The sequence below is a fragment of the Ananas comosus genome, linkage group 22 (genome assembly GCF_001540865.1).
Source record: "Ananas comosus cultivar F153 linkage group 22, ASM154086v1, whole genome shotgun sequence".
Lineage (NCBI taxonomy): Eukaryota > Viridiplantae > Streptophyta > Magnoliopsida > Poales > Bromeliaceae > Ananas > Ananas comosus.
In genome coordinates, this window is record NC_033642.1 from 8,290,041 (window position 1) to 8,303,455 (window position 13,415).

At 36.5% G+C, this 13,415-nt stretch overlaps 2 protein-coding genes across 4 annotated transcripts; both read left to right on the forward strand.

The window, feature by feature from the left end:
• On the forward strand, positions 2,586-6,133 carry LOC109727030 (U-box domain-containing protein 15). Its single transcript, XM_020256891.1, has 5 exons — positions 2,586-2,860; positions 2,944-3,060; positions 3,414-3,839; positions 4,397-5,534; positions 5,878-6,133. The coding sequence occupies exons 1-4, from the start codon at positions 2,708-2,710 to the stop codon at positions 5,444-5,446; spliced, it is 1,746 nt and encodes a 581-aa protein (XP_020112480.1). The 5' UTR covers positions 2,586-2,707; the 3' UTR covers positions 5,447-5,534; positions 5,878-6,133.
• LOC109727659 lies at positions 7,527-12,284 on the forward strand. Of its 3 annotated transcripts, none has more exons than XM_020257828.1 (6): positions 7,527-7,646; positions 7,719-7,816; positions 9,042-9,094; positions 10,949-11,655; positions 11,751-11,834; positions 11,917-12,284. In XM_020257828.1, the coding sequence occupies exons 4-6, from the start codon at positions 11,001-11,003 to the stop codon at positions 12,063-12,065; spliced, it is 888 nt and encodes a 295-aa protein (XP_020113417.1). In that variant the 5' UTR covers positions 7,527-7,646; positions 7,719-7,816; positions 9,042-9,094; positions 10,949-11,000; the 3' UTR covers positions 12,066-12,284. The 3 variants fall into 3 exon arrangements, with proteins under 3 accessions (XP_020113417.1, XP_020113418.1, XP_020113419.1); XM_020257829.1 differs by having other exon boundaries at positions 7,719-7,767; XM_020257830.1 differs by lacking the exon at positions 7,719-7,816.

Sequence of the window (13,415 nt, forward strand, 5' to 3'; positions counted from 1 at the left end):
TGGATGGATAATTGTGAGTCATTTTGGATTGAACTTAGCAAAGTGGCCGGTTGGACTAAAACAAAGAAATTTTATGGTAAATAGCATTTTGAAAATTCATCTGGTTTCTGCAAAGTTGTTGACATTAATAATTAGTTGGTTTTATGTTGTGTTGTTGATAGAGCTAGTTTTATTAACAAAAAAGATTCTATTAAAATCGAATGCTCACATAGTATATATAGTAATTTGTTATATGAAATGTTGTTTCTGAGGTCTGAAATTCGAACTCCTGATGTACATGCAAAAAAAAAAAAAAAAGCCTTGAGAGGTCGTAGGGTGAGGGACCTACAAACGAAAAAAATGTTGAATTTGGTCAATTAGAAATAATAAAATTGATATATTTTTATATCTATTATATGTGTATTATGGATCTCATGAACTTTCGAATGAACCTGTCTAAGCAATGTTAAATTAATTATACAATATTACTCTCTCTTACATCTGAATTTGAGACATTTTAATAAGTCCAAATGTGAACTTGAATTAGGACTTAAAGTCAGGACCTTCTGTTCTGATACCATATTAACTTATATGAAAAAATCGTTGTTTTTTTAAAGTATAAATTACTAGAGAGCGATGTTTTTATATTTATATTCAACAAGCAAGACATGAGTTTTTTAAGAGTTTATCTATACCCAGCTTGCATGAAATTCATGATTGTCATTTGACCTCTAAATATTTACATCAATTATAAAGGAAATTAAATGATTGATAAAACGGAATTAAAAGTTTAAATGTTTATATAGTTTTTTAGGCTAAATTGGAGAGAAATGCTTATATAGTTTTTAGGCTAAATTGGAGAGTAAATGCTGTATATGTGGTGCTTTGCACTTTTCTTTTTGTTACTCAAAATCTATAGAAAACCTCTCTTAATTATAGTGTTGGTATTGCTTAATCTCTTTCCTAATTTTATCATCTATAAAATATTATAAAATTCTAATTAGGATATATTTCGTTAGCTTAAAGGGATCATCATATTTCCCTGTGGCGGAAGTTTAGGTTGGACCGAGTCACGTTCGAAATAGCAGGAGGTCGAGTTGGGTCGTATCATATTCGAAATGACATAGAGCTGGTTCAGTTATGTCACAATCGAGATCGATAAGCACTGTATCTGTACACTTTAAGTAAATTATTTGTATTTTTTTAATAACTGAAGTTTTTGAAATTAATGATTAACGCCAACTATCCGACATATTTGATAGTTATTCTATTCTTTTAGCAATATATGTCTCTAGCAAATTATTTAGCAAAAAAAAAAAAAAAAAGAGAAATTTGGAAGCTTCTTCTTACAGGAGGTACAAAAAATTTTTCATAATATTACTCCAATATATAGTTTATCAAATAATAATTTACTTGTTAGTAGCATAGAATAAACTCTTGTTGATATACAAAACTACATAGCATTGTAGACTCAAAAAAAAATTGAAATATACTTAATCATTTTCTAATAGAAAAATAGGGTTAGGGCTAACTTGTCCTATTAAGTTGTTCTTAATAATAGAGATTTTGAATCGATGATCAGAACCGTTGAAGTTCATCTAGAGTATTTGAAATATCTAGAAACTAAATTTCATAAATTTTAAAAATTATTTACATGGTGATCAAAGTGTCGTAAAATCGACAATTTTTTACGGCCTATATGAGCCGTTTGCTTGTTTAACGGTGTAGAGCAATCCAAATTGCTTGAATTTTTGATAGAAAATTTTTTATACTATTTAGATAATATTTGATAACTTTGATTATGAATTGAGAACGTCTAACCTCTTTTTAAAAAGGTTATTCATTTATGACCATTCATTTTTCAGACTCTTCGATGAACTTGATAATGATTTTTAAATATTACAAAATTTGATTTCTAAACATTTCTAATTGTGCAGATCAATTTCAACGGTACCGATTATAAATTTAAAGCTCCGATAATTCAAAATGACTCGATAGAACAATGCCCTCAATCCTATTAATAGAATAGTAGATGGATTCGAAAAATAGAAAATCAATAGTTAATAGTGATATTTTGCACAATATATATTATTACTTTGGAAAACAAACAAAATTATTTCTATAAGACTCTCCTGCAGTGTAGTATCAAAAATTAGGAACCTTGAGGACTAAAGTGAAACGTAACTTTTTGTCCAAGGAGTAGAGTGAAAGTCGAGTAAAAGTTCAGGGAGTAAACCGTAATTTAGCCACTCTCCCTCCTTAAACGTAACGAGCGAGAGCCCTTAAATTCAGCCTAACCAACGGCGCGAAAATCAATCTCCCCCTCTCTCTCTCCTCCGCTCCCACCCACCCAACACCTCTCTCTCTCTCTCTCTCTCTCTCTCTCTCTCTCCTCTCCTCTCCCCTCGAACTAGGGTTAGGGTTACCCACGCCTCCTCTCCCTCCTCGCTACGCGCCATCTTCACATGATCGATCCCATCTGAAGCAGCCGCCGCCGCCGACGCCGACGAGGATGACGCCGCCGATGAGGACGACGACGGCGGAGGGGGGCGGGAACGGGGCCGGGGAGGAGGAGGAGGAGGAGGAGGTGGTGGCGGAGAGGGCGATCGCGCGGGAGCAGGACGACGACGAGCTCGTCCTCGAGCTCCTCGACGTGATCGAGTCGGTGCGGTCGTTCGGGGACTACCGCAGGAGCCAGAAGAAGGAGTGCTTCAACCTCGTCCGCTGGATGAAGCTCGTCGTCCCCTTCCTCGAGGAGCTCCAGGAGATCGCGGCCCCGATCCCCGACGCAGCCTACATCCGCCTCTCCGCCCTCGCCAAGGCCTTCGCCGCCGCGAAGAAGCTGCTGCGGTGTTGCCACGACGGGAGCAAGATATACCTAGTTAGGGTTCCGAATTGCAATTTGAGGATCTTCTCCTTTTCTTGCTTATTACGTATGACTTGTGACATAATTGATTGGATCAGGCGCTGGAGAGTGAGGCGGTGGTGGGTAGATTTCGGATGGTGTATGACAATTTGAACCAGGCATTGGATGGGATGCCGTACGATGAGCTCGGTGTCTCGGACGAAGTGAAAGAACAAGTACCTTACTCACCCTATAAATTGTAACGAATTAGATCGGTTTCTCTTAGGTGGTTTCATGTTGGTTGATAATTGGTGAAGGTTGATGTTTAAATTGCTTATTCTGCGGCTATTATTCCAGTTGATATATACATAATGTAGACTTAGTGTCTCCAATGGTATTTTACTAACTTTTCTGGCCCTCTCATGCTGCAGAAATTTGAATTTCTTTGCCTTTACGTGTGGAATATTTTCTCTTTGCATTGATGTTTGTAATCCCATTGAGAAATTTTTATGAATTTCAATAATGAAAAGCCCTGACTGGGTTATAATTGAGGTCCTTCAGATTATATAATTCTACTTCCTGCTTGAAGGTGGAGCTGATGAATGTGCAACTGAGGAGGTCTAAGAGGAGAACAGATACTCAGGACATGGAGCTTGCAATGGATCTGATGGTGATACTCGAGAACAGGGAGGACCGAAATGCAGATAGAGCAATACTTGAAAGGCTAGCGAAAAAACTAGAGCTGCACACACTAGCAGATTTAAGGGCCGAAACAATGGCAATCAAAAAGCTTATCAATGAAAGAAACGGTGAAAATTCTGAAAGTTCCCAAAAGATTATAGAGCTTCTGAATAAGTTCAAGCAAATTGCCGGTATTGAAGACAGCAGTGCTCTAAATGATATTTCATTGCCAAAATATCTTGAAAAGTGTCCGTCTTTGATGATCCCCAATGATTTCCTTTGTCCGATATCTCTAGAGATCATGAGCGATCCAGTTATCGTTGCAACAGGACAGGTGCTTTAATTAGCTTAATGTTTATAAATTCCTTGTTGTCTTTTTGGCCTTGCTTTTGGAATAGCTTCTCTATCCTAAAATACAGTAGTTAGACGTTTAGCAAATAAAAAGTTAAGAATATTTGCCTTGGTGGGAAGCTAAAATGAGCTTCTGTGCCGCAAAATCAAACACTTCCATTTGAAGTTACTTCTTCTGTGGGTGTTTAGCAAATAGGATGTTAAGAACATTTGCTCTAGTGACTGGTGAGAAGCTAAAGTGAGCTTCTGTGCTGCAATATCAGACACACCAATTTGGAGTTACTTCTTTTGTGGGTGTTTAGCAAATAGCAAGTTTAGAACATTTGCTCCGGTTGGAAGCTGAAATGAGCTTCATTGCCGCCAAATCAGACATTGCAATTTGGAGCTTCTTCTTATGTAGTGGGAACCTACTGGAAGGATTTTATTTAAAAATCTGTCGTTTCTTCTTCAAACAACTTTATTCAATACGTCATGAGAAGCTCTAGCCAAGCCAAAGAGGCTTAAATATGTTATTCTGACAGTGCAATTATTTTTGCTCAGACATATGAAAGGCGAAGCATACAGATGTGGTTGGATGCCGGCCACCGGACCTGTCCAAAGACGAGGCAAACTTTATCGCACCTCTCGTTGGCACCAAACTATGCCCTAAAGAACTTAATTTTGCAGTGGTGTGAGAAGAATAAAGTCGAACTGCTGAAAAAAGATGCAGATCCTGAACACGAACCTGGGGAAAAGAAAGATGACATCCCGTCCTTGGTGCGAGATCTATCCTCTATTCATCTTGATGTGCAGCGAAGGGCTGTCAAGAAGATCCGAGTGCTATCCAAGGATAACCCCGAGAATAGAGTATTCATAGCCCAGAGCGGAGGCATTCCGGCTTTGGTCGGCCTCTTACACTATCCCGACTCCAAAATAAAAGCAAATACAGTGACTGCTCTGTTAAACTTGTCAATCGATGAGGGGAATAAGCAGCTCATTACAAAGGAAGGAGCAATCCCGGCTATAATTGAGATTCTGAAGAATGGGACTGTGGAGGCTAAAGAGAACTCTGCTGCAACTTTATTTAGCTTATCTATGCTTGATGAGAATAAGGTACTAATTGGAAACTTGAACGGCATTCCTCCTTTAGTAGATCTCTTAAGAGACGGCACTATTAGAGGGAAAAAAGATGCTGCTACCGCTCTCTTCAATTTGGTTTTGAATAACAAAAACAAAGCAAGAGCTATCGAAGCAGGCATCACTCTACCTTTACTTAATGTGCTGTGCGACAAGAATCTGGGTATGATTGACGAAGCCCTATCGATTTTCCTCTTATTAGCATCACATCCCGAGGGCCGTTGTACTTTAGAGAAGTTACCATTTATAGAAACTCTTGTGGGGTTTGTAAAGGATGGAACTCCTAAAAACAAAGAATGTGCATTATCTGTTCTCCTCGAATTGTGTACACACAGTAATTCTTTCTTATTAGATGCACTAAAATTTGGCATCTATGAGCATGTAATTGAGGTATCGAAGAGCGGAACGAGTCGAGCTCAAAGGAAAGCGAATTCCCTGCTGCAGCTTATTCGTCGTTGTGATCACTTTTCATGAAGAGCCAGGAAGTCTAGCTTCTGGTTAACTCTAGCTTTTGTGTCACCTATCAGTGCTGCTCTCATTCTATGCTTCTGCGCTTTAATATGTAAGGTTCCTTCCCCTACTCTGTAATGCATGAGATTTTTATGTACAGCCCTGAAAATATTATCTATTTGCATGTTCATTCCTGTAAAATCTGAATTTCATTTATGCCCTTCAAAAAATTAACTTGCGTGTGTATACTTTTGTTCTTACAAGACTCTGCCCCTCTTTCACAAAAAAAAAAAAAAAAAAAAAAAAAATTTTGATGCGAGCAACTTTTTTCGCATGAATTGCACATTGCAGGGGTATATTTGAATTTAGATTTTACAGGGATATAAATGTAAATAAATGATTTTTGGATTGATCAGGATTCTTTTCTTTCTGATTAGGTCTGTTACCTCCTACAGGCTTCAACAGTTTGATCATGCTCTACTGAATTGACGATATGGGAACATCTGGAAAGTGAATGGTGGAGAGTATAGATTTCCCATAAAAAACCCTTAGAACCAAATGTAAACTAATTTCGCAAACAAATTATCTGTATCGCTTGCTGCTACCGTAGAAAGAACGATGTTTTTCTGTTTGTCGTTTAGCAGAAAGTGTGTTGTGTGAAAACTTTGTGTAAATTCGTTTCTTATAAAAGAGGTGGGGATTATGTGACAATGTTGATGATACGTTTCTTAGATGGGTGAGAAGGATTTGAATCAAAGTTAAAACTCTTGGAGAACCTTTACTGGTTGTATAGTTTTATAAGGACTCGCATTTACATCTCACTGCGATCAACTTTTACCTGCTCAAAGATCTGGATTTGATACAGCATTGTTCTTCTAATCCGAGGCTTCGAGTCTTTGGTACAATTATTATTACCTCATGTCTATGGACTTTTCCTGCTTTGTTTTCATTTGTTTTCTTGGAAAAGCCTTTTTCCTGTGAATGCAGGTGTGTGTTCCATTATCCGACAGCTTCTGTAATTCGGAGCACCAATTTGCTGCACCGAATTCAGCACGATTTGCTCGATTCTTTCGCTTTTCCTTATTTTGGGTAGCCAGAATCAGAATAAGCACTGGGTAATTACACTCGGAAGAATAAGCATTTAACAATTTGGCATCAAATTTATTGGAATTACTTTAAATTTGGACTCTGTACTGAGCCATGTCAAAAATAGAGCTGAACTTTGAAATCTATGGTTGTATTATTGCATCAGAAAATTGCTGAAATGTTGGCATTTGAACAGCACTTTTGCAGAATCTCGCAGAACCAAGAGAGCCCTAACGAGTTCCTAAATTGTGACAGGATTGATGCTTGTTTATGCTTTTACATAGCCACATAATTTGGCTCTTATGAAACCAACATTAACCAAATGATCTCTAGTTATTCTAATTCACTCAACTGTTTTGAAGACCCAGGCTTAAGTAAGTTATATTACGATTTTGATGCCAGTGATATAAGTGAGAATAGCATCCAAATCGATGATTTACACTATTAAAAACAAACTAGGCTTTCACAATTTTACAATATCATTCACCTTATATTACAGATTAATAATCATAAATTTTGGAACCGTTTGAACACCGCAAAAAACGTCAAAAAAATTATAAAATTTGGTTCGTAGGAAATTTAAATAGATTAGATCAACTTTAATGATGTTGTCCATCACCAATTCTATTTTGTATTTTGTATTATATATTTTATATAACTATTCGATATTTAGTGTTGGCTTAAATGGACCAGAATTTTATTTTGTAGCGGAAAGCTAAGTTGGGTCGAGTCACGTTCGAAATGGTAAAAGGTCAGTTTGGCCCAAGTGATATCAGAGTCAGAGATCAAGTGCTTGGGGGTTTGTTGGGTTAAATGGACCGAGTCGTAAACAAGACCCTAGGCGTTGTATCTGCACGTTTTAAATAAATTGGTTGTTTTTTTTCTAACCGCTTGAGTTTTTCCGATCTAGGCCGATAAACCGGACTAGCCCGTTAATGTTAATGGGCCGGCCCAAACTTAATGAGACGATATACGTACACAAAGCACGAATAAAGCGACCCTCCTCTCTCTCTCTCTCTCTCTCTCTCTCTCTCTCTCTCCTTTTATCCACCGCGAGTATAAACGACCGGAATAGCGTATTCCCAGCGGAATAAGTCCCCGACCACAGCGATCGATCGATTCGCCATTGTTGGTGGAGGTGATCTCCACTAATCCCCGCTCGATTCTCTCTAATTTCCTTTCTCATTTCCCTTTTTTTGCTCGTTCTCAGCTCCCTCTGCTTGGATTGCTCGTGGTTTTGCTGTGCTCCGGGAATCATTGTGCGTAGTGTATGATTGCATGTGATTTGTTGCGAGAAGTGCTAAATAGGTAGTGAAATTCGATCATTTTTCGTAACTGGGAAGCACTGGGTATCCGGTTCTTCTGAATTTAGTAGAATTTTAGTAGATTTTTGTGATATTTGGAGAAATTTGGTATACAACGAGCTCGTTCTCAGCTTCTTTTTCTTAAATTGCTTATGGTTTCATTGTGCTATGCGAATCCTTTTATATAATGTGAGGTTGGATGTGAATTGTTACGCAAAGTAATAAAATAGGTAGCACAACTCGATCTTTTTTCTCACTGGGAAACTTCTGGGTATGGGATTCTTCTATTTTAGTAGATGTTTGTGAAATTTAGTGAAGAAGAGGAAAATTCTCTTTTGGGTATAAAAAGAGCTCTTTTTGATACTGAGAATCCGGTTTGAGATTGCGATTTCGGGGTTGTTCAGCTTGATTTCATATTGAAGCAAGAATACCTTACTGTAATCTTATTTGAACTCGCGGCCCTGGAGATTCTCCAGAGTCTACGTTATAATGCCTAACTATAGTCAATTGCATTGGGGATTTCATCGAAATTAACGGCTATGTGAGCTATCGGTTATTCACCTTTTGCTAGAATCTACATTTTCTTTAGCTAAAAAGTACCTAGAGTAGTAAAATTTTGATGGAATCACTGATTAGTTTAATGAAATCCCCAATCAGTTGACTGAAATAGCTCAAAAGAAAATGAAGCCCCGTGCTATTGCATATGATTTATATCTTATCAGCTATTTCATTTTTTCCTCTTTCTTTATTTTGCTATTGTTTATAGAACCACCCATCGAAGGCAGTGCAAATCCATTCTTTGCAAATTGATGTATGAAGAGAAGATGAGACAAAAAATTATTTTTTGATAATGTTGACAATAGCTTTTAATAAATTACTTGATGTTAAGTAGATCAGTCCAATTGATCCATAGCTGTGACCTTTTCTGCCTCAGTTGGTGTTGAATAAAGGATTTAGATTGTCTGATTCACTGAGAAACATAACTCAGTTCTCTTTGATTTTCATAAAAAAAGAACTAATTAGTTGTCTCCATTAAGTGTGTGAAACTTCTGTCGTGGCATGCAAATTTTCATTCAACTTTGTTATCTATGTTGTATAATTAGGTCTTCTACCAATAGCTCACCCTCATTATCTTCAGACATCAAGTTATCAACTATATCACAGATGTATATGATAAGTGATTTGTAATGCTACTAACTTTTCATTTTTCTTCTGTGTGTACATTCTAGTACCAAGACCTGTATAGTTGGTGAGCTTCCTTATGTCAACCAACATCAGAGAGGTATCTTTCTAAATGCAAAATGATACTATTGATTCATACATTGTCGTGCCATTTTAAGTATGCTTTCATTTACCCTAGTTGCTCTATCTTGCAAGCTTATGCGCATGTTTATGAATCTCTCTTATTCAATATTATGCCTGTAACAACAAAGCTTTTTGTTTGTGTGCACGGAATCAAAACAATAACTGCACAGAATTGTTTGGTATGATTCAGTTTGTGCTAAAAAAAGATTCACCACAAACGACAAGCACTCCTATATCTGTAAATTACCAGGACTTCCGGTTTAAGCATTGATAGTTGAGATACTATATATATCCACTGGATCCTTTGGTAACAAGCATAGCAAAGCGCCAAAGTTCTACTAAATTGTGAACTGACCTTTTGTTTTTCATGAGGACAAATTAGGAAGCTAAAAGCGGTTTAGATCAATTCCATAGAGAGGAAAACAGTCTTAACAGGAATACAGAGGTTATTGATCGATTCAATCTTTATATCAGAGAGATATTTAAGGTTCATAAGGGACCTTGCCCCCAAATGACAGAGGCATTGAGTCTTGCTAGAATTTTTTAGATTAACATCTAATTTTCATAAAACTAATCATCATAGTGTCTTGCAATGAGAACAGAATTAGATGCCTTCTAAAGTTCTAAAGCATAGGGTTTGTTGTCAATAAATGCATTACCAAAAGCAGATAAGAGTTGGGGTTCCCATAAACACTCTAGAAAGCCTAGTAATTATTTGCCCCAACAATTGGCATTGTCAAGATATTTTTATAGTGATTTATACCATGTATCACGGACACTTCTATAAGTCTCGCATGTCCGTGTGGTACATGTGTCCGATGTGAACGCTCCTTGGATGCGCGTTCAATGCCGATCTATAGCGCACACAACTAAAAAAATATATATACATATTTTTATTTTACTTTTTCTATGTGTATATAATGAAAGATTATAAATATTTTAGCTTTTTGAAGAATGTATACAAATTTTTTTGACAATATAATAGATTATGTATGGTGGAGAATTTTTTTTTTAAATATATGAATTATCAATAAAAATTTTACTTTCATTCGTATGAGAAATATAATAATATTTTACCAAAATTCATATTTTATATAATAAAAATATTTTATTATATTAATAATATTATATTCTATTAGCGGTGTCCGTCCGTGTCCATGTCCTAATTTTTGAAAATTGCCGTGTCACAGTGTCCGAGTTGTGTCCCGTGTTAGTGTTCGTGACGCCTAGGATTTCTGCATTATAGCCACTACATAGTGAAGGATATTTACTTTATATACACCAGGGATGTTCTGATGGCATGGAAGACGGTTCAGCAAGATCATGCTGAAAGGTAAGTAGAGAAAAGGAAAACATAAGTGAAATTTAAACTTGTTAGGAAGGATTTAGATTACATTTGCTACCGCAGAGTTAGTGATCTAGTATTTGTCAAGCCCATATGACATAAGCGAGAGAAAAAAAATTTACGTTTGTACATGTACGTGCATGCACCCACTCGTATTTAGATAGAAACATTGCTAGAATTTATTCTTGATTAGGCATTGTTTATTTTGTTGGCGTGTTCGAACTTCTTGACTTGCTAACAAGCAAAAACGTTTTTCATGTGAAGACCATTTTATTTAATAATTCCTTTTCCATGAGCACATCTGATGATTTCAAACACTGCATGAAGATTGTCTTCTTTTCCTTGGCAAGTCAACGCATAAAACTTACGAGAAAATGTAAATTAGGAAAATCCCATATTTCCTTGGCTTTTTCTTTCCATCCATTTTCCTCTCTTGTTCTTTGTTACCATTCTATTGCTTATTCTAGGACTTTTGTATTCCCACAGCTAGAATGAAGAGAAACTCTAATCAATTCAGTGGCCAGTAATTTTAAGTCCCATGGCTGCGGGAGAGAAGCAACATGCAACCTTGTTGAAGAAAGGGGCTCTGCAGGATTTGCTAAATGAATCTAAAAATACTATAACATCACAGGAAAATTCTCCGCTCACGAAGGACAACAAAGAACTCAACTCAGATTCAGAGAAAATACCTGGAACCAAGAGGCACCAACCTGAAAACAGTACTCCACACACACTTGTATACGTACGTAGGAAAGTTGAAAACGAGCATGGCAAGAAAAACACCCGTTCCAATGTGGAAAGTGTAGAATCTCTTGGACTAAGTAAAGTTGAGGAAGGTGGAATAAAGGAACAAAATGTACAAAAGAATCAGAGCGGCGAGCATAAATCGCCTTCTTGCCCTAACCATCCTCTTGGAAAGCCAACTAAAGTTGACGAGGATGGAGTAAAAGAACAAAATGTACGGAAGAATCCAAGCGATGAGCCTACATTGCCTTCTTGCCCTGACCATCCTCTTGAAAAGCCAAACACTGGATTAGCGGCATCTGAGCCAAACAAATCAACAAGTACTACAGGAAATCCTCCTCTGGCTGACTCACAGAGACCGAGTAATCAAGATTGGGAGGAAAGGTTTAGTAGGTTACAGAAGTTCTTGAAAAGTCGCGACCAGTCAAGCCAGGAGGATTATATCAGAAGTAAGCCGCCTTTTAATTTATGTTATTTCATTTGGTGGGTCCATTTAACTCTCAGATAATTCTGACCTTTTGGGTACTTGTAATTGATTTATTAGTGCTCCGTTCTTTATCGGCGGTCGGTCGAAGTAGGCATGCTGTTGAATTGGAGAAAAGAGCCATACATCTCTTACTGGAAGAAGGTAATCAAATCTTTTCCGCCCCTCGATACTAACTTCTCCTATTCATTGAACAGCTGTTTATTCCTAACACTTATTCTGGCAGGAAAGGAGTTGCACCGGATGGAAGTATTGAATGTTCTGGGAAAGGTTTCACCGAAGGACTATTCACCGGTATTTACGCAGAACGCTTCTGCTTTACAATCGTATTCCCGCAGTGAGAAGAAACGAACCTCTCATTATCCATCTCAATGATGCAGTTTAGGTTAGGAAATTTGATAGCTTATATTCAGAGGCGCGCGTCTATTCTACCATTACTATCCTGTACTGTGAAATCAAAATATCCTGTTACTGATCTCTCAGGGAAGCTCAGTGTTTCTCCATGTGTTGTGACTAGCTTATGTTGCTTTAATTTACTGAAGCCTATTGGTTTCAAATGTATTTATCTCAATAGGATTTACTATTCTTTGAATCTCCTTATATTGTACATTTTATGGAAACTCTCTAATTTTTTTTAAAAAAAATAATAATAGATGTATCTGATTGACTTTTATGTTTGATGGTTTCAGTGCTTGATGGAAAAACTCATGCCACTAAGGTCATGAAGATCACTGTTTAGAAAAAAGAGTTTTTATTTTTAATATTATTATATGGGTAATTTGAGTACAAAGCATTTATACACAAGCCATAAAATTATAAATGGTGGCTCCCTTTTCATCCCTGCTTTGCTACTTCAAAATTAAACAGCTTCTAATAAGCATTAGTACTTTTAAGATTGTGTATTAAAAGAATTAATACTGCATAAAGTCTTTCTCTACCTATATGAAAAATGCACTGCCTCTTTACTGATACATACACTAAAATAAAATCTTTATGATTTAATTGTAATTCTCTAAGTCTTGAGCAAAAAGTGTGCCAAAAATATGTACAACTATGTTCTTTGAATTTCCCATGAAAAAACTCGATTTTTTTTCTCTTTTATTTAAGGCTTAGCTATACAATTTGGCATCAATCCTTGTTCATCAATTGAGAACAAGGTAGGAGAATAATTATACTGTTTCAGAAAAGGTTAAACCTATGATCTTAAAATTTTTATACATTACATGTGCCAATATAACTTACTAAAGTGTGGTTTGGAATTGCGGGAAGTATATGTTTATAAAAAAAATCAATGAGTTATGTAGGAGGCTATCAACAAGATTAAAAGAAAAAAAGAAAAAGAAAAACTTGCCCGAATTGTGCTATTCAGATAAAACTTAAGCAAAAAATTTTTCAATGACTGTCGTGACGTGTCAGTGTTGTCTCCATTCAATAATTCGTGAATATTTTTCTAATACTAAAACTCAAAAAAATAAAATTAAATTTTAGATGATTTGTGGATAGAAATAAATTTCATGTAGTGACAAATTCTCACTCAATAAGAAGCCGTTGGGAAGTGTCCCACTGAAGTTTCCTCTTATTTACTTTTTGTTCCACGTAGCAGATATTCAAGATATCCTCTGTAGCTCATACCAGCATGAAAAGCATGAACTTTTATCTGAGCTTTGTACTTCTTTCTTGGTTACTTTTTTTTTAATGCTACAGTAACTTCTAATAAATTAAATG

Bases quoted from the DNA above. Each gene is read 5' to 3' on its own strand.
- LOC109727030 (XM_020256891.1), top strand. From the start codon at position 2,708: ATGAAGCTCGTCGTCCCCTTCCTCGAGGAGCTCCAGGAGATCGCGGCC. The intron at 2,861-2,943 runs GTTAGGGTTCCG...TGATTGGATCAG, and splicing joins ACGGGAGCAAGATATACCTA to GCGCTGGAGAGTGAGGCGGT. The intron at 3,061-3,413 runs GTACCTTACTCA...TCCTGCTTGAAG, and splicing joins CGGACGAAGTGAAAGAACAA to GTGGAGCTGATGAATGTGCA.
- LOC109727659 (XM_020257828.1), top strand. From the start codon at position 11,001: ATGGCTGCGGGAGAGAAGCAACATGCAACCTTGTTGAAGAAAGGGGCT. The intron at 11,656-11,750 runs GTAAGCCGCCTT...TTGATTTATTAG, and splicing joins CCAGGAGGATTATATCAGAA to TGCTCCGTTCTTTATCGGCG. The intron at 11,835-11,916 runs GTAATCAAATCT...TTATTCTGGCAG, and splicing joins ACATCTCTTACTGGAAGAAG to GAAAGGAGTTGCACCGGATG.